Here is a 26042-nt window from a genome sequence, read left to right as displayed (position 1 = left end):
TGCGCGAGTCGTTAAGCTCTTAGCCCAAGTGATGAGCGGTCGCGTCCGTGAGACGAAGTTAGCGCCGGCTCTGAACACCTCCCACGAGGGTCGCACAGCCCCCACGAGAGTTCAAAGCCCTCCCCAAGGAATCTGAAACCGCAGGACGCTTCCCGGCACCAGCGTCCGCGACCGAATGCGATGACACCGTGCTTTTAGAAGTCGGGTTCTGGGAAGCCGCCCCAGTTCCGTGCAGCCTGCACCTCCCACGCGCAGGGAGGGCGCGCGGGCGCAGTCCCCGGGGAGCAAGCCCGGCGCACCGGCTCGGAGAGACGCGAGAAAAGTTCCTTGAAGGAAGTTAAGTTGTCGGCGGCATTTTTACGCCCCACGGTGACATACCAATTCCTGGCCGAGTGACCGACCCCGCGGCGTGGTCAGCGCGGGAACCGGTACCCTAGGTGCGACCTGACCCGTGCGGGGCCGGGACTCGGGACCCTAGACTTGACCCTTGCCCCCAACCCCCACACTCGCCCCCCCCCCCCCGCTTCCACGTGACAAGAGCCGGAACCGTCATTTCCGGCGTCGCGGGCAGCGCGCCTGCGCGGGGGCCCGGCCTCAGCGAGCGGTTGGCAGCAGCGCCGCGCTGCCGCCAACAGACAACCGCGAGTGGCGCGCGGCGCGGGCCGGCTCGGGCGGCGGCGACGGCGGCGCAGCGGGCTGCGGTCGGTCCGGAGGGTGTGCGGCCCGGAGGTCCAGCCTCCTCCCTGGGCCGGCCGCTCCGCCCCGCCCTCCTCGCTGCCCCTCCCTCTCCCCCCTCCTCCCGGGCTCGCGCTCCGGCCGCCGAGGAGGCGCTGAGGGCGCTCCGGGCACCGGCGGAGGCGGCGGCGGCGGCGTAGCCCCCGCACTCGGGCCCGCCCCCTCGCGCCCCGCCCCGTCCCCGCCCCCGTCCGCCCGCCCGCCGCCCTCTGCGGGAACCGGGCAGCTGCAACGGAGCGCTGGCGGCGCGCGGAATGTGAGGCTCGGCGGGCCGCAGCGCGCGCGGACGCTCGGACGCGCGACCAGAGCGACCCCCTCGCGGACGGTGGTCGCGCGCCGGGCCGGGACTCGCCCTCTCCGTGGCCCTGGGGCGCGCCCCGCGCCCCCCTGCGCCCGGCGGGACCATGAAGAAGTTTTCTCGGATGCCCAAGTCCGAAGGAGGCGGAGCGGCGGGTGGCGGGGCCGGCGGGGCCGCGGCGGGTTCCAGCTCCAGCGGCTCGTCAGTGGGGGTCCGGGTGTTCGCAGTGGGGCGCTACCAGGTCACCCTGGAGGAGTCCCTGGCCGAAGGTACGGGCACCCCGGGGAGCTGGGGCGGCAGGTGAGGGAGGGCCGGGGTGTGGCGGTGGCTTCGCCCGGTCCTCGCCCTCCCGCTTTTCTCCGCGCCGGGCCGTCTCGCTCGTCCTACCCTTTCCGCCTCGCCCACCGGGCTCGCGGGGCTCCGAAGTCGCTCGCGCTTTCGACCCCAAGCCGGCTTTTCTCGCCACGGGCAGCACGGGTCAGTCCGCAGTGTTCTTAGGAGTTTGCATTATTTTCTGCGCTTCTCGACGGGGAGTCAGTGCGTGGTACACGTCCTAGCAAGTGATGGGTTGCCATGATCAGTGACTCATTAGCGGATGAGATCGCGCAGTGTTGAGCTCTGCGCGGCCGGCTGTGGCTCAGGCGGGTGTCGTGCTTTGGCCTCTTGGTCCGACTCCCCACCCGAGGCTCCGCAGGCCAAGGGACCCTGCAGCCCGCTGTCCAGCCTGGCTTTGTTCCAGCTTAGCCGTCCGTCGTTGCAAACGGGTGTGTGTGTGTGGGGTGTGTGTGTGTGTGTGTGTGTGTGTGTGTGTGTGTGTGTGTGTGAGAGAGAGAGAGAGAGAGAGAGAGAGAGAGAGAGAGAGAGAGAGAGAGAGAGAGAGAGAGAGATGATCTTTCGACCCGAATTCAGTTGCTTTTGCGGAACAGGTCCATTTCTAGACGATTTACCCTTGTTAGTCCCAGTCTTCACTCTACACAGCGCTGTTATTCATGTCTTCCCAGCGAGTCTCTTAGTAGTTTAAAAGGTTCCAGAACAGATCAGCTAGCTTTCAATTGGGGAGTTGAAGTTTCCTGCTCTGCCCTTCATTGTCTGTCACTGGTTGTGACAACAGCTACATATTGACTTGACGCCCCCCACCCCCAAAGTACTCCATTTGGTAAACAAGTTTCTGCTTTTTAGTTTTCCGTGCTCTGGTATAATTGGCTTGTAGAAATACTTTTTCTCTTGTTAACTGTGTACTGCACTGACCTTGGCGCTTTCTTTAAAATTGTAATTTTTAAAATGACAAGTAGTTTAAAGAGTCATAGGAAAGAATTTATCTGAATAAGCTGCTTCTTAAGCCCCAAGCTTAAGAGAAAAGTAATGGAAGGCGAGTCCTTTTGGTTGTTTGGGATTTAGATGCTGATGTTAGTTTGGAAACGCTAGACTGGGGAGACTCCACTTGGGTGTTTTGAAATGTCACAAACAACAAATTAGTGTAATAGAAAAACCTGAAGATTTTTTGTCTGTAAGATAATCTGTGACAAAGAAATCCTGAATTCTGAAGAATTCAAGCTGCAAGTTGTTGCCCAAAATACCTAGTTGACCTGAGCCTTAGTGAGGTGGGAGGCGGATCCTTCGCTTTTCAAACAAATGACTGTATAGTGATTGATCTCTACATTCCAGCTTACTGTGTAGAAAAATTTCCTTCCTCTATAGTATATTTAGATCGAGTTGTAGGCAAGAACACATTGCTACTAACTCCAGGCTTTTTTGCATTGTCTTAGTGATAATTGACAGGAGCTGGTGGTGTAGTAATAACCATTGGGCTGTAATCTGCAAGGTCAGCAGCTGGTCCTCTGGAGGAAAACCCAGCTTTTGACTCCCCTGAATCAGGTAACAGTTTCGGAAACTCACAGGGTTAATTCTTTAAAAAAAATCATTTTATTGGGGTCTCGTACAATTCTTATCAAAATCCATCCATTGTGTCAAGAACATTTGTTGCCAACATCGTTTTCAAAAACATTTTCTTTCTACTTGGGGTCCTTGGTATCAACTTCTCATTTCCCTCCTCTTCTCCCCCCCCCCAATCAACCCTTGATAATTTATGACTTACCATTTTTTTTCATGTCTTAAACTGATCAATGTCTCCCTTCATCAACTTTTCTGTTGTCCATCCCCCTGGAAGGGGGTTATAGGTAGATCATTGTGATCGGTTCCCACTTTCTCCCCCCTACCTTCCCATTAGCCTCCTGGTATTGCTACTCTCAATATTGGTCTTGAGGGTTTTATCTGTCCTGGATTCCCTGTACTTCCAGCTCTTATCTGTACCAGTGTACATCCTCTTGTCTAGCCAGATTTGTAAGGTAGACTTGGGGTTATAGCAGTGGGGAGGAGGGGAGGAAGCACAAAGGAACTAGAGGAAAGGTGGATGCTTCATCAGTGCCATGCTGCACCTTGACTGGCTCATCGCCTCCCTGTGACCCTTCTGTAAGGGGATGTCCAGGTGCCTACAGATGGGCTTTGGGCCTCCATTTTACACTCCCCTTCATTCACAATAATATGATTTTATATTCTGGGTTTTTGATGCCTGATACCTGATCCTATCATCACCTCGTGACCACACAGGCTGGTGTGCTTTTTCCATGTGTGCTTTGTTGCTTCTGAGCTAGATGGTCACTTGGTTATCTTCAAGCCTTTAAGACCCCAGATGCTGTATCTTTTTAATAGCCGGGCACCATCAGCTTTTTTTACATTTGCTTATGCACCTGCTTTGTCTTCAACGATCATGTTGGGAAGGTGAACATCACGGAATGCCAGGTTAATAGAACAAGTGTTCTTGCATTGAGGGAGTACTTGAGCAGAGGCCCAATTTCCATCTGCTACCTTAATACTAGACCTATAAGTGTATGTGCATACATCTATTTCCCTATTATTAGATATAAATATATTTACATATGTACATGCTTGTATTTAGATCTCTGTAAATGCCCTTTGACAGGGCGAGTTCTGTCCTGTCCTGCAGAGTCAGTGGCTGTGCATTTGGTTTGCAAAATCATTGAAGTGGAGCTTAACTAGAGTTACCATTTATTTCACTGAATCCCAGGTGAACCTTTTATTTAGTAGAAAGAAAACATGACATTTTCATCAAATGACTTACTAGATTTGTAGCTACCCTATCACTACTCTGAGCAAATCATTTTCACCAGTAAAATAATTTTGGAAAGTGAAAATAAAAATGAAGTTTTTAAAACAGATGCCTCAGTTACAAAAGCAAAAACTAAATAACAATACTCGGCTATACATTGGACATTTCTTTTAGGAAGAAAAACCATATCAATCAAATACTCACTGTAGATAACAGGAAATAAAGATCTGTGTTTGAGACTATGGATAGATGATTAAGAGAGAAAGCGCATTTTGAAGGAACCTGTTGGAAGAGGAACTCCCTGAACCCCAGAGCCCATCTCCTGAGACTAGGCTTCCTGGAGGGGAGGCCAAGGGATGACTAGGTGTGCTTCTTGAAGCATTCTCTCTTCAGCACATACACAGTTTAAAGGACCAATAATCGGTGTACTTTTTTACTTCTAACAGGTTTATTCTGACTTCTGATGCCAAGTAGTCTCTCTCCCTCTCAATTAAGGACTGTCACAATTTGGAACAAGACATTTAATCAGCAAGTCTGGTTCACATTCAAGCCTGATTACTGTATCATTGACAAATACATCTGCCTGATTCTAACTGAAACAAACTCAGTACCACCGACCGAGTCCATGGGACAGGCTAGAACTGCCCCTGTGGGTTTTTGAGACTGTAACTCTTTATGGGAGTAGAAAGCCACTTCATACTCCCAGGAGTGGCTGGTGGTTTCTTGTGTCACCAGGGCTCCTGATTGGAAGATTGGAGCAAGTGCTTGTAAAAAATTCATTAAGAGTTATAGTACAGGCAGCCCCTGGGGTGTGAACTAGATAGATCACTTCCTAACTCTTGTCTTGAAAGATTTGTAGATAAGTCTGAAAAGGTGAATATGGCTCTTGGGAGAGGCTGTTGCTTAGGCATTGAGCTGCTTAACCCCAGAGTTAGTGGTACAAACCTACGAACCACTCTGTGGGAGAAAGATGTCTGCCTCCCTAAGGTATTTACAATCTCAGAAACCTTACCTAGTGTGGCTGTGAGTCAGAATGAGCTCTGTGGCCGTCGGCTTGGTTAGCGCAAGACAACACTCCGTGTTTGGATGATTTGAAAGCTCCACGTGCAGCAAGTGAAGGCAATTGAGACCAATTTCTTTTGAGTTAGGAACAGGTTCAGCCTTTTCAAGTTGTAGGGGATGTACATAATACCAAAGGGCTTAACCTGGTGTCAATCTGAAATAGGGAAAGGGAAGCCACTGGGTAGGAAAAGGGGATGGAAGCTAAGCTAGACCAAGAAATAAACACTACATTTCATAAGTTTTTGCTTTGGGTCGGTGTTGTTTGAATAGGTCCAGGACCTGTTGAAGCTGTGCCTCGAGGCTTGTTTGCCCCAGTACTGTAAATAGGGGGATTGCTTTCTCTGTGCCTTGATAAACTAGTCCTGTTTTCTCCTCACCCCCTCCCACATATATATATAAATATATAATTAAAAATACAGTTGATCTCAGGAATATACTTATTTTGTGTTTTATAATTTTACTGTAGGGAGTAGTTTCCTTTCTGAAATATTCTTTGTTTCAGTATGATCTTTTCCTAGGCAGGGAGGAGACATATATGCTTCAAAATACCACATGGCTTATTGCTAACAACTTGCCCTTTGTTAGTTTGCTCAAAATATAGAGTTCTGATAACAGAAGGAGGCATTTTCATGTTTTTCCCTTTATCAAATGGTTTAGTTTCAGGAGTGTATGCAAAGCAAATCCCAACACAAACCCACCCATGTATCTACCTTGTAGGTCTCAGGTCACATGGACTGTAAATCTTTACTGCAGGAAATAGGAGAGAAAGATAGCCTTTTCTGGAGGGGGCTCATGGAGTTGGACTTAGAATACTACATGAGCAGAGCAACACAACCCACTGGAGTACTGGCGCTTCATTTCAAACTCAACTCATTGCCAACTAGTTGATTCATACTCTTTTTGTTAAGTGTTATCCACTTTATCAATCCCTTTGTCCAAACCCTTCCTCTTACTCACTGCCCCTCTACCAAGCATAATATCTTTCTCCGGGACTGGGTTCTCCTGACAGCATGTCCAAAGTACATGAGATAAAGTCTTGCCATCCTTCCCTTTAAGGAGCACGGCGATCATACTTCTTCCAAGATAGAAAAGTTTATTCTCTGGCAGTCCATGGTACTTTCAGTATTCTTTGCCAGCATCTCTTTTTTGGTCCTCTATATTCGGTCCAACTTTCACGTATACATGAAGCAATTGAAAGTACCATGGCATGGGTCAGGTGCACCTTAATCCTCAACGTAACCTTACTTCCCATTACTTTAAAGAGGTCTTGCAAAGCAGATTCAACTTCTTTAAACTTCTTCCTTCAGCATCTATTGTGGATCTAAGCAAGACAAAATCCTGAACAACTTCAATCTTTTCTCCATTTCTATGTTATCTGTTGGTCTAGTTGTGAGGGTTTTGTCTTTTTATTGAGTTGTAATATGAACTGAAGGACGAAAATTGTCTGTGGCAGCAAATACTTCAAGTGCTCATTTTCAGCAAGCAAGGTTGTCAGCTGCATACCAGTGGTTTTCAATAAACTTTCCTCTGATCCTTATGCCTCACTCTTTTATATAATCCAACTTCAATTATTTCCAAGCATATGGATTGAATAAGTGTGGTGAGTGGATACAACTCTGACACACACAACATGAGGCTGGTGTTTTAAACCATGCAGCATTCTCATATTCTGTTTGTTCAACTGCCTGTTGATCCATGTACAGGTTCCCTTTGAGCACAGTGAAGTATCCTGGAGTTCTGTTCTTCTCAAGGCCATCTATAGTTAAGATCCACATTCTGGGCTGAGACAGTAAGAATGAAGTAGATTCCAATGTAAATTTCATTTTCAATTAGTGTCAAATTATCCAGCAGATACAATTCAATGTAGCCATTGTATCCTGCTGTCTTGGTTTCCTGGTGCTGTTGTAACAAATACCCAAAGTGGGTGGCTTTCAAGAACATATGTAATGTTTTCTTACAGTGTTGGAGGCTGGACATTTGAATTCAGGGCACTGGCCTCAGGGAGAAGACTAACCACTCCAGGGGAAAAAGTCTCTTTCACCTTCTTTTCTATAGGGATTTTCACATGGCATTGATCTTTTTCCCATTTGTCTTTGATAGTCCTTGTGTTTAATTTGTTGTTTGTATTTCAAAAGTGATTAATACACATCCCCAATTGGCCAGGGCTCCTGAAGATAATTAAACCCATTCCCAAATGGAATCTTGACCGCAGACATGGGTTAGGGTTGAAGGATATGGTAGATATGGCTGGTGCTAGAATAGGTCTTTAAAATTTTTTTTTTATTTTTAGAAAAAGGAGTGGACCTCTGCCTTGAGGCAGTAAACCCGGGACTGGTAAGGAGTTGAATTCTCCCATAGTAAGGGGATGTAATTCAGATTTATCATCATCCAGCTTCTTCCTGAAGCATATGGTTGGTATTTTGATCACAGGAATCACCAAAGGAAGCCGATGAGTGCTAGTCTAAAGAATGTAATACTGATTGATAGTGGGAAGAAGAAGTTGGCACTTGGGCATGGGATGTTTTTGTTTTTAATCTGCAACATGATTTTACGTGGGGGGGGTGCAGAGATTGGAAGAATAGAGATAACTTGTTGAGATGATTTATTGTGAGATTATGGGTGGTAGGTAGGTATGATAGTGTGAATCTGCTAAGGTGGGTAAGACTTACTAAGAAATGGATGTCGTGAGGCAGGGGTTGTTGGGATTGTAGCGGTAGCTCCCTGTGTTTGCTTGCTTAGATTCGGGTGAGTGAATTTAGGCTAAGTATGAAATGATAATAGTTTTAAAAGAAGGAAGTAAAATAGATCTGACTTGGCAGTATGAATCTTTGGGAAAATTAGCATGCTGGCTCCTTTGTAGGAATCATCATTGGCGACCCAGAGCATTCAAAAATATCAAACTGTTAACTAAAGCTATTTAGTAAATGATTTATGTGTGGCACTGTGCTGGGTGCTGCTTATATGTTGCTGTTAGGTGATATCAAGAGGCCTTGGCTGCTCTGCCTTATGGTCTCCTCTGCTCTGTCTCAGTTCTTGGTGCTGTGGCCTCTGTAGCCTCTGCTGTCTGGGGTACTTTAGTTGGAGCTCTCAGTCATGCCCCACCGGCTCCTGTTCTTTCTTGAAGATCAAAAATCGCTCTCTGCTTCTGAGATGGCTCACTTTTATTCTCGGTAGAAAGGCAAATCCCCTTAAATAATGTTTCTCATACCCTTTTTGCATAGTCCCACCCATTCATTGGGTGGGAGTTATTAAGACATGGATAGAAGAGCCATACTAAGCACTTTCACTTCGTACACAACTATATACAGCAGCCATGGTGATGTAATGGTTACCAGTTGGGCTGTTGACCGCAGGGTCAGCAGTTAGAAACCACTAGCTGCTCCTCAGAAGAAAGGGGAAGCTTTCTACTCCCTTTAAGAGTTACAGTGTCCAACACCCACAGGGGCAGCTCTACTTCGTTTTATAGGGTGCTATGAGTCGGATTTGACTCGGTGACAGTGAGTGAGATTCAGCTATGTGTACAACTGAACAAAACACTGCCTCGTCCTGCGCCATTCTCAGAGTTGTTCTGCTTGAGTCCATTGCTGCAGCTACCGTGTAAGTCCATCTTGTTGAAGATCTTCTCCTTTTTTGCTTATATAGTGGGGAACAAAACATGTTTCTGGCTGTGTGGAGCTTACAGCTTATCATGGAAGGCAAATATCAAACAAATGGTGCTAAATTAATGAGGTTAATAAGTGTGCTGGGGAGAGAAAGCATAGGGTTTTAGGAAGGAGTAAGGAATCCAACTCAGATTGGGGTATCACAGAAGACATTTTTGGTACTTCAGCAGAAGCCTGGAGGCTTAGGAAAGTTAGGTGAAAGCGGAGATGTGAGGGTGGGCTGGGGGAGAGCGGTGTGTAGGATGTCTGTACTTATGTGGGGAAGAGGAGTTGAAAAATACCTCGCATTCTGGACTGGTGAGTGGGTTCATAATGAAGAGGGGCCCAAGATGATGTTGGAGAGGTGACAAGGGTCCAGGGCTTTGCATGTCATCTTAAGGATTTTGAGTTTTATGTGAATGGGAAGCTATTGGAGAATCGTAATTGGGGCATAGACAGTTTGTGTTGCTAATGGTTGAGGGGTGTGCAGACTAGATGGCTATTGCAGTCATCAAGATAGTGGCAGTGGGGATGGAGACAAATGCTAATAACCTGGTATTAGATTGGATTGGACTGGGGTGGGGAAGATTGGATGAAGTACCAAAACATATGTAGGCTTATGCAGTTGATTCAAGAACACCTTTAATCTGGGTTTTCAGTGCTTTAAAAAATGTAATGCAATTTGCACATTTATCTCCAGTAAGTAGCAGCATGCCAAACATTGCTTTTAGTTGTAATCATCTTGGTATGGTTATTAGTAACCTTGTTATCTTGGTTTTCTTTCTCACCTTGCCTCTCATTTTGGCCAAAAACTTGAGGTAGAACACATATGACACATGCTTGGTAGCTATCAAAATTATTGAAAGCCTTGGCTTGAAATTCCAACCGGAAAAGTGCTGAACAGTGATTTCAAAGTTATCATACCTTTTAGCCTTCTGGGCTTAAGGTTTTTTCTCTGAAGGGTTGAGACTGGTGTACTCCATGGTCTCATTCTGCACCCATTTGGTAAACCATTCATCCATTCAGAAAGTCTGCTGTTCGTTTAGAGGACTGAGTCAGGAAGTTCAGCTGGTTTAAACAGTTGGACTCTTACATCTGGAGGTTTTCTTTCTGTGTGTGTCCTTGTAAAGTAGATGCCCAGCACATTTTTCCACATTGCTTCAGAAGTTTGTCTGTAGGAAAGTATGGTAGCATCTTTTCTGTTTATATACGTTGTGGAATTTTTGGTTCTGTCTTTGGTTGTTATGTGCTTTAGAGTCAGTTCTGACTCATAGCAACCCTGCGTACAACAGAACGAAACACTGCCAGGACCGGCACCTTCCTCACAATTGTTGTTATGCTTGAGCCCGTTGTTGAAGCCACAGTGCCCCATCATCTTGTCCAAAGCTTTCCTCTTTTTTGCCGCCCTTCCACTTTACCAAACATGGTGTCCTTCTCCAGGGAGTAGTCTCTCCAGACCACATGAGAGGTGAAGTCTCACCCTACTTGCCTCTAAGGAACATTCTGGTTGTATTTCCCGGACAGATTTGTTTGTTCTGTTGGCAGTTCATGGTACTTCCAATATGCGTCACCAGCACTATAATTCAAGTGCATCTATTCTTCTGCAGTCGTCTTTATTCAATGTCCAACTTTCACTTGCATATGAGGCAATTGAAAATACCATGACTTGGGTCAGGTGAACCTTAGTCCTCAAAGTAACCTCCTTGTTTTTCAATACTTTAAAGAAGTCTTCTGCAGTAGGTTTACCTAATGCAGTTTGTCCTTTGATCTCTTACTTACTGCTTCCATGAGCATTGTTTGTGGGACCAAGCAAGACAAAATCTTTGCTCCATTTATCATGAGGTTACAGTTGTGAGGATTTTACTTTTCTTTACATGGAATTATAATTCATACTGGAGGCTGCAATCCTTGATCTTCATCAGTGAGTTCTTCAAGCCTTCTTTGCTTTCAGTGGGCAAGGTGGTGTCATTTGCATCACACAGGTTGTTAATAAGCCTTCCTCCAACCCTGATGCTGAATTCTTCATATAATCCAGTTTCTCCAGTTATTTGCTCAGCTTATAGATTGAATTAAGTATGGTGAGAGGATACAATCTTGATACACACCTTTTCTGTTTTTTGTTAATATCGCATTCTTACAGAACTCTAGTACTATTAAAGACAAAGTATGGGATGTAATTTTTCAGAAAGCTATATTAATGGTGAATATTATTTTACAGTGTGAAATGATTGTTGCAACTAGTTTACCTATCTTCACTTTTTAAGAGATCTTTAAAGTCGCACCTTCTTGGAAGCATCTGTTCCAAAGGAGGCATGATTCCGGTTTAGGCTCTCTGCTAGTCCTGGGTCTGCCTTAACTAACTCTTCTTTGAACATGGCAAACGGTGAGAGAGACTGCTGTGAGTCAGAATTGAATTAATGGCAATGAGTTTGAGCTTCTGGTTACTTAAAAAAATGTTGTTTCCCAATCATGTTAGCATTTTCTGATTATGTCTGATTAGTTCTTACCATTCCTTCTGATGAGATATCATGGGAGGTGGTGGACAAAGCAATGAGTAGTTCTAGGACTGAAATTATACTGAATGGATTATGTTTGATCCTTATTTATTTGCATTTGATCTTTATACATTTGAGTTTTGAGGCACACTTACTATGGATTAGCAATCTATAATTCCTTATTAATCATTGATCTTAAAAAGTCTTTTCCTAAGAAGTTGTTTTATTATTTGGTATGTCTTACTCATAGGGATAGAGTCCTGACCTACCCTCCATGATGTAAAGAAGGGGAAAGAGTAAGTACTGAAATAAAATTGTGTGGCATTTTGGACTTTTACAAATTTTAGATCCAGTATTTAGTTTCAAAGGGTGTGCCACTTTAATTGCTTTAAAAACGATGAACAATTTCTATTCTCCAGGCAATATATGTTTCATATGTGCATTTTGAAGGACACCAGGAAGTGAGTACATTTTCTTAGTTGGTTGTAGAGTTTTTATTTGGACATAATATATGAGGCAAAATTAGGACAGTCCTTTCTTGGAATGAATTTCTAGATACCAAATTTATGGGTAAGTCAACTCTGACCACAGTGAGCCTGTTGGACAGAGTAGAACTGCTCCCTAGGGTTTCCCAGGCTGTGAATCTTTATGGAAGTATAATGCTTTCATGGCATAGCAGGTGAGTTTGAGCCACTGACTTTTTGGTTAACAGCCCAAGTGCTTAATCTGCCACTCCTTAGGGCACCTTTAAATGATTTTACCTATTGAAATGTCTGAGGAATTTGGTACGTTTTGTTTACAGTGCTGTCAGTACTAATTTGAGTCCTAATACCTCCCAGGTGCAAATGCTTAATAAACCTGACTAGTACTTAGAAGGCTTCTTGGAGGTTTGAGTTCATTTGGAAGTGCCTCTGAAGAAAGGCCTGGTATCTTATCTGTTTTTGAAAAAGCCAGCCCTTTGGAAGGGAGGGTGTGAAGGGGAGCTGATAACAGAGAGTTCAAGAAGAAAGAAAATGTTTTGAAACTGATAGTGGCAGCTATTGTACAATTATGCTTGATCTAATTGAATTATGGATTGTTATATCAGTAAGAGCGCCCAATAAAATGATTAAAAAAGTGCAACCCTTGAAAATCTTATGGGGCACAATTCTACTCTCACACGTGGGGTCACCATGAGTTGAATAAATTTGACAGCAACTGGTTAATATCGCTCACATAGAGTCTTGTTAAGCATAGACTCTTCTGTCCTAGATAGAGTTGCTAACCCAACTCTATCTTTCTCCCTGCAGTTTATTTGTGCAGTGGACTTCTGAGCATGTCACTCCTTTATTTACCGAAGCAAGTGAACTTTTCACTCTGAGATTCAAGGCTCTGTGCATGTGACCCCAGTCAACCTGCGCAGCCTTAATCTTTAGCCCCTACCATTTGTACATGGGGAGCCCTGGTCATGCACTGGTTAAGTGCTCAACCGTTAACTGAAAGTCTGGTGATTCTGACCCACCCAGCAGCGCTTTTGGAGAAAGACCAGGTGATTTGCTTCTTAAAGATGATAGTCAAGAAGATCATATGGTGCAGTTAGTTTTCTTTTGTCACATGATATATTAGGCTGGAGTTGTCCTGAGAAAAAAACCAGTGACCGACTGTCTGTGTGTGTGTGTCTCTCTCTCTACCTACACACACGCACTCACGCATGCGCGCGCACGCACGCACACACGCACACGAAAACCAAACTCAAACTCACTGCCATTGAGTCGATTATGACTGATAGCAACCTTGTAGGACAGAGTAGAATTGCCCCTGTGGATTTCCGAGACTTGAATTGTTTGTGGGAATCGAAAGCCTCATCTCGCTCTCTCTCAGAGTGGTTCATGGTTTTGAACTGTCGACCTTGAAGTTAGCAGCCCAATGCATAAGCCCTATATCATTAGGACTCCTGTATGTATAAGAAACAATCTATATCGAGAAGTAGTTTTATATCAAGAAGGTATACCAGCCCAACTCAAATCCATGGGTCCAATGGTAGTGGGAACCCTCTTCAGACATATATAGCTGTTGGTCAATGAAGCAGAAAAGTGCAGGGGGAAGCAGGGAGATCAAAGGGTAGTGGCGCACAGAGTTGCATGGATCCAAGGTTGGTGGGAACATGACAGTCGGCAGCCACAAGAGCCATCCCTGGTGGGATACACAGAATCCCAATAGGCAGGAAGGATAAAGGGCAAAGAGAGAAATTTTCATTTTCTTAAAATATGGCCCTCAGGAAGCATCACCAGGTTACCATCTAATATCTCCACACAAATACCATCAAGTTAGCATAAAATCTAACGACCACATGAGTTATTATGAGCCAGAATCAACTGGACAACACCTAACAGCAATAATTGTAACATATATAAGATGGGATTGAAAAGGGTTGTGGAAAAATGGAATAAAAGTGATGGAATTGTTTCACAAATCTTTTGAATGTCCCCTGGTGTATAACTGTAGCAAACCAAATAACCTGCTAACATGTCAGTTCTGACTGAGTGACCCTACATAAGGTTTCCAAGGCTGTCAATCTTTATGGGAGCAGTTGAGCACCTTCATCTTTCTCCCAAGGACTGGCTGGTGGGTTTGAACTATCGACCTTACCGTTGGAAGTCAAACCCTTACTTGACAGTGTCGCCAAGGCTCCCTTTATGACTGTACACCGACTGGGTATGTTCGGCATGTGCCTCATGCTTTCAGTGTTTAGCTTTCCAAATATTGTTATATTTGTGTAGAATCTAGCTATCTGTCTCACTCATCTCTGTTGAAATATGGTCTTACAGAATACATTTAAAATAGTTATTTTTGTGACCTTTATTTTTCCATGAAGCCTTGTGTGCAGCCAAATGAGTATAATTATGCCTTTCTTTGATTCCCTGTGTAGCAACTGTTACTTATGTAGCACTTATTTTACCCTGCTTTGTTCTGTTCTAATGTGAAATTTTCTGTGTTGCAAGATTAAAAGCTCTAACCCTTATTTTATACTCATTTTTAAACTCCTGCCACACAGTCCACATGATAGATATTCAGTACGTTCATAAAAGGTTGAGTTTATGAATTGGAAAGCACTTCAGAGTAACCACAAGGTCAGCAGTTCAAACTTAGCAGCTGCTCCATGGAAGAAAGATGAAGCTGTCCCCATGAAGAGTTGCTGTCTCAGGAGCCCAATGTAGCTAGGGCCACCGTGAGTCTAAATGGACTTGAAGGCAGTGGGGTTGGTGGTGATGTAGTGGTGGTTCTCCCCCCCACCCCCACCCCAGAAGACCTATAAGCAGTTACTGAAAAACAAATGGACTACATCCATATTTGTTATATTCAACTATCCAGTTGATGCTTCGAAACAAATTGGCCTCATTTTTAATCTTATAACTCATGATGGAAATTAAGAAGGCTTTATAGAAATATTTGATGTTAACTAATGTAGGTGGCGCACAGGATAGAGGAAAAAAAATACAACTTTATCTTGTGATTTACTGTAGCCTGCTTTAATTTGATATGATTCGCATACATAGCATGTCTTTGTTTGGGAGCACTGTCATTCGGTATGAATCTTAAAGGTGTCCTGGCCTGGATTTCCTTGAGCCGTGTCATAGCTCCATTAAGGAGAGCCATCCCTGGTGGAGGGAACCAGAGGGAGAGGGAAAGAGTGATACTAGAGTAAAGACAACTCCCTGCCGTTGAGTCAACTCTGATCCATCTCTCTGGTGATGAATGTAATGGGTTATGAGTAGGGCTGCTAAGTCCAAAGCTGCTTTGTGGAAGAAAGATGAGACTGTTATTCTAAAAAAAGAGTTCCCTCTGTGAATTGGTTTGGTTTGTTTATCCTATTTTACAAATAAATCTGACTTTGTAGAAAGTCATAATTTTGTGTAACTCATTTTATACAGCTTGCTAGATTGTATTTCTGTTACAGCAGCATTGGACAACTAACCCCTGTCTCATTCTTGGCTTGGTTACCATTCCTGCCAATAATGCACAGACCCTCCAAGAGACATATACCCTCTCAGGAGCATAATTAACTTAATTCTCTATCTGTATTCACACCTTGACTATGCGCACATGCTTATTCATGCTAAACTAAAAATTTCCTATTTCCAGGTCATTTTAAAGAATTCTTATTTTTAAAATATAATTACTGCAAATTCACAAAAAGATTCTGAATTTATTTTTCAATTATACTGCATTGTATTGTTTGAGTACTGTACTGTTTTAGTAGATTAAAGATAAAGACCCCCAAATCTAAACTTTTTCATCTTCAGAAAAATCCAAATATACTGCCATTGAGTTGATGCTGACTCATCGAGAACCTATAGCTATGATAGGGTAGAACTGCCTCTGTTGGGGTTTGTATTGGACAGGGTTGTCTAATACAGGGTTCTTGGAAAATTTTACAACCCTGGAAACCCAGGGGCAGCCCTATTCTGTTTATGGGAGTAGAAAGCTTCATCTGTCTCCCAAAAAAGTGTCAGGTGGTTTTGAACTGTTGACCTTAGGTTTAGCAGCCCAACTTGAAACTCACTATGCCACAGGGCTCCTCTGTTTAACAGGCCCAAGGTTAGCAAATTATGCAACTTTGTTTATTGCTAATCATCATTACACTTTTCACTCTTTCATTCCATTTTTGGCTCCCTGGAGCAGTGGGTTCCACACACCATTCTCTGTGCCTACTTAAGGACTGGCAAGTGCCTTTTTATACTTAGGCTTTCTCTTTCGCATGAGATTGTCAGTGGTTAGTCCAGATTTTGCTTTTCATTGTGGAATCATTAAGACGATTAGGACTAAAAAGATTCGGATACAATGGAGTAAAGACATCTTACTTATGAATGTTGTCAGGACTCTTTTTTCTAGGCAGCAACAGGATTATGCATCCCTGGCTGTGACCCACTTTCTAATTATCTGGCCTACATAACAAATTTCCCTACTGAATGCTAGTGGTCTATTCTTTGTAGGCAAAAAACGATGCTGCTGCCTCATGATGATAACTACTGCCTCATAATCTGCAGAATGTGTGTTTTGAGTAATTTTTTTTAGCAGTAGGATGTGTGTGTATATGCACTCAGCTGATGGTTCCTTCTAGGATCATAATAAGATGTTACTACAATATTGCAGTTCTTTGATGCTATGTGCAGTAATACAACTCTGAGGAGGGTTTTCTATTCTGGGAGGTGGGGGAGATACACTGAAAGTGGCTTCATAGTCTCATTAGCCCAAAGTTATGATGAGCTCACCCAGTCATCCTTGTTTAAGTCCTAGTGACTTGTGAACTGGAATAAAATCACTGATAAATTTCTATCTTTTAGCAAAACACCATTTATATAATCCAAATGAGAATATATGAATATCTTAATCTAAATTGATACCTAAAATTAATTTTAAAGTTTAATGGAAGAAGTTACTATTCAGAATTTTATGCCTCTTCACCTCACTGTGGAGTGGGAATAGGAGCTGTGGGTGGTATAGAGGTTACAAGTTGGACTGTGATCTACAAGGTCAGCAGTTTGAAACCAGAGGTTACTCCTCAGAAGAAAGAAGGTGCTTTCTATTTCCGTAAACAGTTATTGTCTTGGAAACATGCAGGGGCAGTTTTAGCCTGACCTATAGTGTCATTATGAGTCAGCATCGACTTGATAGCAATATCCATGAAGGTTGGTTGGTTGGTACTAAAATATGTACTGAATGTAGTACTTTGCTTAAAAGCACTCTATTCATAAAGAATGTTGGAAGTGAATTTGCAAGGTGTTATGCGGATCTAAGGAACCCTGGTGACTCAATGATTAAAGTTCTCAGCTGCTAACAGAAAGAACAGGTGCTCTGAAGGATGAAAGAGCTGGCAGCCTGCTCCCATACAGATTACAGTGTAGGAGCCCCTGGGAAGTAGGGTCACGTTGAGTCAGAATAGACTTCACTGCACACAACAGTGACATATGAATCTATAGTGTTAAAGTTAGATGGAAGTAGCTTATCATCCTTGTTTAATGTCAGAGGCTTATATTTACCCAGAGTCAGGGTCCGAAGCACTGTAATTAATTCTTAAAGACGTTAGCTGCTTGTGAACTGATTCTGACTCATGGACAACCTCACTTGTACAGAATGGAACCAAACTCCAAGAGTTTTCGCTGGTAAAATTTATTTTTAAAATTTTGTTTATTTGTTGTTGATAATACATACACATAGCCACAGATACACCAATAAGAGCAACTTCTACATGGATAATTAAGTGATACTGATTATATTTGAGTTGTGCCCACATTTTCACCCTTTTTTTCTGAGCTTTTTCTCTCATAAAGGCACTGCCTGTTGATAGATGTTGCTATCTAATCTTTTGAGTTGGTATTGTCATTTTGATCCCATATAGTTCTTAAGAGTCTAGTGCTCAAGGAAGACTTTTTCTACTAGTTATACTAAAGTACTGTTTGGTTTTAAGGTGACTTCAGAGGATGTGATAGGTGTATTGTGCCAACCTGGCCAATAAACACATGTGGGGCAAATAAGGTTGCAGTTTAATTGAAGGGCAAATAGATAAATAGCTTGGCGAGCCTCACCTTTCTGGCCCTTGCTGTCTGATAATAGGACCAGTGTGGGCGACCTTAGCTAGTTCTCTGGCTCAGCTTGTGAGCTACACTACCTGTGGGACACCCAACCCGAGGACTGTGTTGCTATAGTTTGAGGTTCCTTCAAAGACCTGCTTCACCATACTGCTGGTGTATACATAACTTGAGCTGGGAACTGTTGGACCCTTTTATCTGGTTGACTGTTGGTGACCTGCCCTGCTGTTTGCTGCATGTGGCTGGACTGCCTGTATTGTACTACAGAAGACTCAGCTGTCTGCTTCCTTGACTTGCACCTGGCATTCCTTGTGAGTTGAAGGACTGCCAGTGTAAAAAAAAAAAGATATATGTATGTATATGTGTGTGTGTATGTATGTATGTATGTTTATATCCATATTGAATGAAGGGGGAAGTGCAGAGTGGAGACCCAAGGCCCAAGTGTCGGCCAATGGAGATCCCCTCATAGAGGGGTTTAGGAGAGGAGATGGGTTAATTAGGGTGCGAGGTAGTACCGATGAAGAACACAGCTTTCCCCCAGATCCTGGATGCTTCCTCCCCCCGATCCTGGATGCTTCCTCCCCCCGACTACCACGATCCGAATTCTACCTTGCAGGGCTGGATAGGGCAGAGGTTGTACAGTGGTACATATGAGGGCTGGAGGCACAGGGAATCCAGGGCAGATGATACCTTCAGGACCAAGGGTGTGAGGGCCGATGCTGGGAGAGTGGAGGGTGAGTGGGTTGGAAAGGGGGAACTGATTACAAGGATCCACATGTGACCTCCTCCCTGGGAGAGGGACGGCAGAGAAGGGGGGGAAGGGAGACTCCGGATAGGGCAAGATATGACAAAATAACGATGTATAAATTACCAAGGGCACATGAGGGAGGGGGGAGGGGGAGGGAGGGTGTAAAAAAAAGAGGACCCTGATGCAAAGGGCTTAAGTGGAGAGCAAATGCTTTGAGAATGATTGGGGCAGGGAATGTATGGATGTGCTTTATACAATTGATGTATGTATATATATGGATTGTGATAAGAGCTGTATGAGTCCCTAATAAAATGTAGAAAAAGAAAAGAGGAGAAAAAAAAAGAAAATGATTAGGGCAAAAAAAAAACTGTTTCAGGGAATTGAGTTGAACAGAGCCATTTGTACTGCTCTGTGGACTAATTAGCTGTTTATTTCTTATGTTGTATCTATCTGTCTACATAATATAAAATCGTAAGTGTCCTGGTTTTGTTTCTCTAGAGAACCCAATCTAACACAGAGGATATTTGTGGTTCAAGGTGTTAAGATTATCTCAAGGTAATTGTTTCAGGGGTTTATCTACTCTCTCTGCCTCCAGAAAATCTGGAGTAGAGTCTATGAGAAATTGAAATTCTGTTCATTGTGTCCCCCCTTTTGATTATGATTCACATTGATTTTTTAAATAAAAAAGTTCATTATTGGTAGCAATATTACTTCTTCTGATCTCATGGCCGAGGAGACAGTGGAAGTTAGCCTCCTGCTCCTAACTCCCATTTCCTTCTGTTGCTCTAGGTAAATAGTGGTTAATTTTTGTGCCTTGTTTTAAGACACCTCCCCTCCCCCAACACTATGCAGTGTAGTGGGTTAAGAGTTGGACTTTCCTGGAGTAGAAAGTGTTTTGAAAGCCATAATGGCAACATATGTACAAATGTGCTTGATACAATTAATGTATGGATTGTGATAAGAGCTGTAAGAGCCCCCAATAAAATGATTAAAAAAAAAGTTGGACTTTCTACTCCCATAAAGATATTACAGCCTTGGAAATCCATATAGGGTCGCTATGTGTCAGAATCTACTGGATAGCAGTGAGTGAGTGCTTGCCTGAATATTCTGTTGTATGTAATTGGTACCACATTCTGTTTATCCAATCATCTGTTGATAGGCATTTAGATGGTTTCTATATTTTTGTTGTTGTCACTAGTGCACCAGTGAACATTGGTGTGCAAATCCCTTTTGGAGTCTTTGCTTTACGGTCTTTGGGAGTACACCTGGAAGTGGAATTGCTTGGTTATCCTGTAGTTCAGTTTAATTTGCTGAGGAATTGCCACGCTGTTTTCTTTAGTGGCTTTGCCATTTTGCATTCCTATCAACAGCAGTAACGGTTCTGCTTTCCACATGTTCTCACGGACATTTGTTATTTTCAATCTTTATTCTCTTATGTGGGTGAAATGGTCTCTCAGTGTGGTTTGGATTTGCATCTCTCTGCTGGCTAATGATGCTGAACATCTTTACATGTGTTTGATGGCTATTTGCATGTCCTTCTGGGTGAAATATTTAAGTTCCTCTGCCCATTTTATGATTGATCACTCTTTTTGTCGTTGTGGGAGGTTTAAATACAGATTTTGGTTATTAGAGTCTTATCAATAAATGGTTTCCAAAGTATTCTCCCATTTAATAGCTTGTCTTGTCACTATTTTGGTAACTTTTAGGGGTCCCATTTTTTTCTCTTATTGTTTGTACTCTTGTTATTAGATAATAAATTGCTAGAAGCTAGGCCTGCTCCATTGGGTTTTCAAGGCTGTGACCCCTTGGGGCAGACTGCCAGGGTTTCTTCCATGATTCTTGTGGGTAAGTTTGACCCTCCAACCTTTTGGCTAGTAGTTGGCACTTAACTGCTTGTACCACTCAGGGACTCCTTGTCTTAAGGTAGTGGCTGTTTTTCTTACTGAAAGTTTTCCAGTTATTTTTTTTAAAAAGCTACAGTGGCCATTATGGGTAGTATGAGGTCAATTCTCTGGAGTTTCATTGCTTGGGAAACTATACATAGGTGGTACACACGCACTTCCATTAAGGTTACCTACTGCCATTGAGTTTATTCTCACTCATAGCAATCCTATAGGACAGAGTAGAACTGTTCTCGAGGGTTTGCAAGGTTGTAAATCTTTACAGGAAAGGTTACCTTACTTTTCTTCTTTTTAGTGACTAATGGTTTTGAACTGCTGACTTTGCAGTTTGTGGTCTATTGCTTAACATACTGTACAACCAAAGCGTCTGGATTAAAGGTACCCATTATAATTGAGTTGACTTAGACTCATAGTGACTCTGTAGAACACAATAGGATTGCTACATAAGGTTTCCAAGATTGTAAATCTTTATAGGAGCACATAGCGAATTAACTTCTTTCAGAAAATATCTTAAATATTATGCTAACTGGAGTTGGTTTTGTTGGACTATATTTTCTTTTGAAATACTAATGATTTGAGAAATTTATAATTACAATGATTAAACATCTAGTTTCTTTATTTAAGTTTGAAAAATGGAATGAGAAATAACTCCAGGTCTCTTAACTGGAATCCAGCATTCTTTTCATGCTATATGGTCTCCTGAATTTTAACTGAGGTTTGATTGGGGTTGGGGGCTTGAGGTAGTCCTGGCAAGCTTATTGTTTTTGTTGTAGTTGTGTGCCTTCGAGTTGGCACTGACTCATGATCACCTTAATTTATACCAGAATGCAATATTGCCCGACTTGTGCCATCATCATGATCATTGGTATGTTTGAGCAGCTTTAATACCATCAGATCAGTTTGATCATTAATGGGTCCTTGAGGACTTTGGAAAGGAGCACTGTGAGATAAGCGTTGGACTGCTAACCACATGGTTGGTGGTTCAAACCTACCGCTGCGCAGCAGGTGAAAGATGAGAGTGTCTGCTCCCATAAAGATTTTTACAGCTTCACAAAACCTACGTAGGATTGCTATGAGTCAGAATCAATTAGGAGGGGGGCGATGTTGGGTTTTGGAGGACTTTGGGTGGTGCAAATGATTTGTGGTGCTTACTAACCTAAAGGTTGGTAGTTTGAATCCACCCAGCAGCATCATGGAAGAAATGCCTGGCACTCTGCTTCTGTAAAATTTATCGCCAATAAACCCTATGGAGCAGATGTACTCTGAAACACTTGGGGTCACCATGAGTTGGCTTTTGCTGTTTTTTTTCAAATTATTTTTTAAAAACGATACTAAAGAGTGCCTAGAGGAGACCTGGTGGCATAGTAGGTTACCCATTGGGCTGCTAACTGAACAGTCAACAGTTCAAAACCACCAGCTGCTCAGTGGGAGGATTAGGTTTTCTATTCTGATAAAGAGTGACAGTCTCAGCAGCCAACAGGGCAATTTTACATGGTCTTGGTCCTGAAGGGTCTCTATAGCTTAGAGCCAACTCCAGTATTAAGGTTTATTTTGTTTTGTTTTTGAAGTGGAGTCTCTGGTGTAAACTATAAATGGGCTAATATGCTTGGCTACTAACTGAGAGTTCGAGATTCAGCTCCAGCAGAAGAAAGATCTTGGGATCTACTTTAGAAAAATAATCTAGTGAACACCCTGTGGAGGAGGGCAGTTAAAGCTATTCTGATGTGGGATTCCTATGAGTCATCAAGTCAACTGCCTGCAACAAATGCTTGTGTTAAGATGTCAGGATTAATTGAGAAAGTTTAAAATCCGAGCTTTCCTGAATTAGCTTTGTGTCTTGGATTGGAGGAGTCCCATCATAAATGAAGCGATATATTTGTGAACTGTGAAGCAAGTAATGTGAAATTGTATTACTTTAATCTTTTCAGTTTATTCGCAGTATCTAGTATCTGCTGTAGGCAGGAAGGAAAGGGAAAAGAGGAAGAGAAGTAGCCGACTTCTTACCCTCCACTTCCTCCTGTTCCTCCTTCAAGATTATGAGAACGTTAAGACTTGGAGTCTATTCTGAGGTAATACTCTGTTTAACAGACTTTTGCTGCATTAGTTCAAAGTGTTTTTTTAAAAAGCTAAGCAGATTTTCAAAAAAGATTTTTATTTTGTTAGATCATAACATTAATTTGGCTTAAACCTGGAATACAACCCTCAACAGTCTTTTGAGTGAAATAAATGATTATGGCATCATGAGAATGTTTTCTTAAAAATGACAGGACATTACTTCTGTGAGATACATTGGGCAGATTTTTATGCACCTATAAGCCAAAAGGTGGTAAAGACAACAGATAATGGTACTTGAACTATAGTTTAAACCATTAACAACAACAGCATTTTACTTTTTAAGTTGTCATTCAATCAGTTCTAACTCAGTGACCTTGTCTGTGTATATCAGAAAGAGACAGTGCCTGGTCCTGTGCCATCCTCACAATTGTTGCTATGTTTGAGCCCATTGTTGTCACTGTGTCATTCCATCTCCATGAGAATCTTCCTCTTTTTCAACTGCTGCTCTACTTTACCAAGCATGATGCCCTTCTCATAGGCCTACTCCCTCTGGATAACAAGTCCGAAGTAACTGAGATGAAGTCTTGCCATCCTCCCTTTTAAAGAGCATCCTGGCTATATATTTTTCAAGACATTTGCTTTCTCTGGCAGTTCACGGTAGGATCAATATACTTTGCCAACAACACAATTCAAATGCATTAGTTCATCTCCTCTGTGTTCATTTCCCAACTTTCACCAGCATATGAGGCAACCGAAAATACTTGGATCAGGGTACACCTTTGTCAAGTGACATTTTTGTTTTTAAAAATTTTAGATTTTCTTCTTTTTCCCCCAACAGATTTGCCCAATGCAATATGTTACTTGATTTCTTGACTGCTGCTTCTTTTGGTGTTGTGGGTCCAAGTAAGATGCAATCTTGACAACTTTAATCTTTTCTCTGTTATGATGTAGCCTGTTGGTCCAATGTGGACATGTTTGTTTTCTTTGTGTTGAGGACTTTGGTCTTTGATCTTCATTAGTAAGGTCTTCAAACGCTTTTTACTTTTCAGCTAAGTTCTGTCATTTGCACATTGCAAGTTATAAATCAGTCTTCTAATTTTGATGCTTCATTCTTCATTTAGTTTATCTTCTCAGATTATTTGCTCAGCATACAGATTGAATAAATTTGGTGAAAGGATACAACCCTGATACATTTTTTCCTGACTTTGTTATGCAGTATTTTCTTGTTTGTTCAAATGACTCTCTCATACAGGCTCTGCATGAGCACAGTGTTTTGGATTTCCTTCTTAAGGTTGTATACAGTGTGTTTGATCCACACCACGGAGGCCTTTGCACAGTCAATGACACACAGGCAAACATCCTTCTGGCATTCACCACTTCCAGTCAAGACCCAGCTGGTGTCAGCAATGATAGCCCTTGCTCCACGTTCTCTTTTGAATCTTGGGTGAACCTGTCAAGGTATTGCTGCACCTGTTTTTGAATGATCTGTAGCCAATAATTACTTGAATGGGATATTACTGATAATATTCCGTAATTACTGCATTCTGTTGGATTTCTTTTCTTTGGAATAGTCATGATTATGGATCTCTTCCTTTTAGTTGGCCAGGTAGCTGTCTTCAATGTTCCTTGGCATAGATGAGTGTGAGTTTATAGGCTTTATATATATATATATATATATATATATATATATATATATATATATATATATATATATATATTTAATTGGGAAGTATTGTTATCACTCTGAAGAAGCAAGTTAAGTTTTTGTTTTTTTTTAATCTGTGACTAATCCCTCCTTATTCTGCCGTTGATGTCTGTCTTTCCTTAATCCCCAGCATTTGAGACTGCTCTGCTTCTGTTCTGGATCTGTTTATCCTTGCCCTGGTGTGCACTTTTCTATCCTACTTCTTATCATTAATATGTCTGGTTCCTGCTGAGCATATGGATTTTTCTCATCTTAGAAAACCAGCTAAATTATTCAAAATAATTAGATCTTCGGTTAATGGAGTTTTAAGCCCAAGAACTTGGGGGGAAGGATATCCTTGCTCTACTTTGCGTGACAGGCACAATAAATCAATAAAATAGATTGAGCTGTTTTTGAAAAGCACTAAGTACTACACAAACTACCCTTTCAGTTTCATGGTTTCACTTGTGTTTGGGAACATCAAGATAACCTGTTTGGAACATTGTAGAATGTGCTTTCCTTTAGCCTTACACAGAATGTTTAAATATGTATCTGTTTTTTGAGCCAAGGCTTTGGTATCAGGCCTTGAAGTAATAGATACCGACTCTCTGCTGATACCTTGGCTCTTTGCTGCTAGTTTCTCAGTAGTCTCCTCCTCCCCTTCTGAAGTAATTACAGAAGGCGCTGTGTTTACTTGGCACACTTGAGATTGTTATACAAAGTGCCTGCATAAGCACCAACATGTTAGGGCTAGTAAAGTGATTTATATCCTTAGTAAATTTTAAAAGATGTTTATTTTATTCCTACTACTTATTTCCCTAACCTAACTTGGATTGAATGGTGCATAATTGACACGCTTTCTAACCTCACAAACATTTGGTAAACATTTTTCAGTGTTTTTTGTTAACCTTGTTAGGCATAAGTGATCATTTGTACTTTTCTGTTTCAGTAAATAACTAGAATGCAGTTATGTACAAGTTAAATTAGCTTAATTTTCAGATGCTGTAAACGGTGTGTTAGCATGTTAGCCCACATTTTATGTTGATATTTTCTATTGGAATGATATAAATTATAGATGTCTTAAAAACTTTTAAAACAAGTAAAAGAGAATTTTATAAATACTTAAAAATGACAAGTGTGACTCATGTGTTACTGGACTTTAGATATTGAATTACGTTGCTCATATGTAAGGAGTATCTAAAACAACTACTGAAAATATATTTCATAAAAGATAGGTTTTGGAAGATAAGTGAACTTAAATAAAATCAGAAAACTTTTTTGTCAGTGTATATGCTTGCTCCTCCCATTTTGGCATGGTTAGGATTAACTGTCCAAGTTGTCCTATGAAAATGGAAAGAGGATTACATCACTATATAACTGCTAAATTACATAATTACATCACTTTTGAACCACTAAGAATCATAGCCTGGCCAAGTTGACACATAAGTTCAGCCTTAATCTTACCTTGATTTCTTACTGCCAGAATTATGTAGTTACTGTGCATACTCGTTGCATGTTAAGATTTTTTCCCCTATAATTGTAATATAACTTTATAACAAAATAGTCAGGAGTAGGTGTATTTCAAAACAGATTTTGTTTTAAAGATGCCTTTTGGTATCATTTTCCTAGTAGCAATTGTCTAAGAAGTTTTCAGACGGAGTGAAGACATTCATTCCACAGTGCTCAGTGAACTTGTGTGCCAGGTGTTGCTGCTTTGTCTATACTGT

At 42.2% G+C, this 26042-nt stretch overlaps 1 protein-coding gene across 3 annotated transcripts in view; it reads left to right on the top strand.

Annotated features, from left to right (window-relative positions):
* The first annotated feature begins 648 nt into the window (after positions 1-648).
* BMP2K (BMP2 inducible kinase) overlaps positions 649-26042 on the top strand; it is a 126548-nt gene continuing 101154 nt past the window's right edge. Inside the window, exon 1 of one of the 3 annotated variants that reach the window (XM_075544148.1) lies at positions 649-1302. In XM_075544148.1, the coding sequence (XP_075400263.1) occupies positions 1140-1302 (163 nt within the window). In that variant the 5' untranslated portion in view covers positions 649-1139. The remainder of the gene's footprint in view (positions 1303-26042) is intronic. The other 2 variants (XM_075544150.1, XM_075544151.1) reach the window with 2 other exon arrangements.

The sequence above is a fragment of the Tenrec ecaudatus genome, chromosome 3 (genome assembly GCF_050624435.1).
Source record: "Tenrec ecaudatus isolate mTenEca1 chromosome 3, mTenEca1.hap1, whole genome shotgun sequence".
NCBI lineage: Eukaryota > Metazoa > Chordata > Mammalia > Afrosoricida > Tenrecidae > Tenrec > Tenrec ecaudatus.
This window is presented reverse-complemented; position numbering and strand designations above follow the sequence as displayed.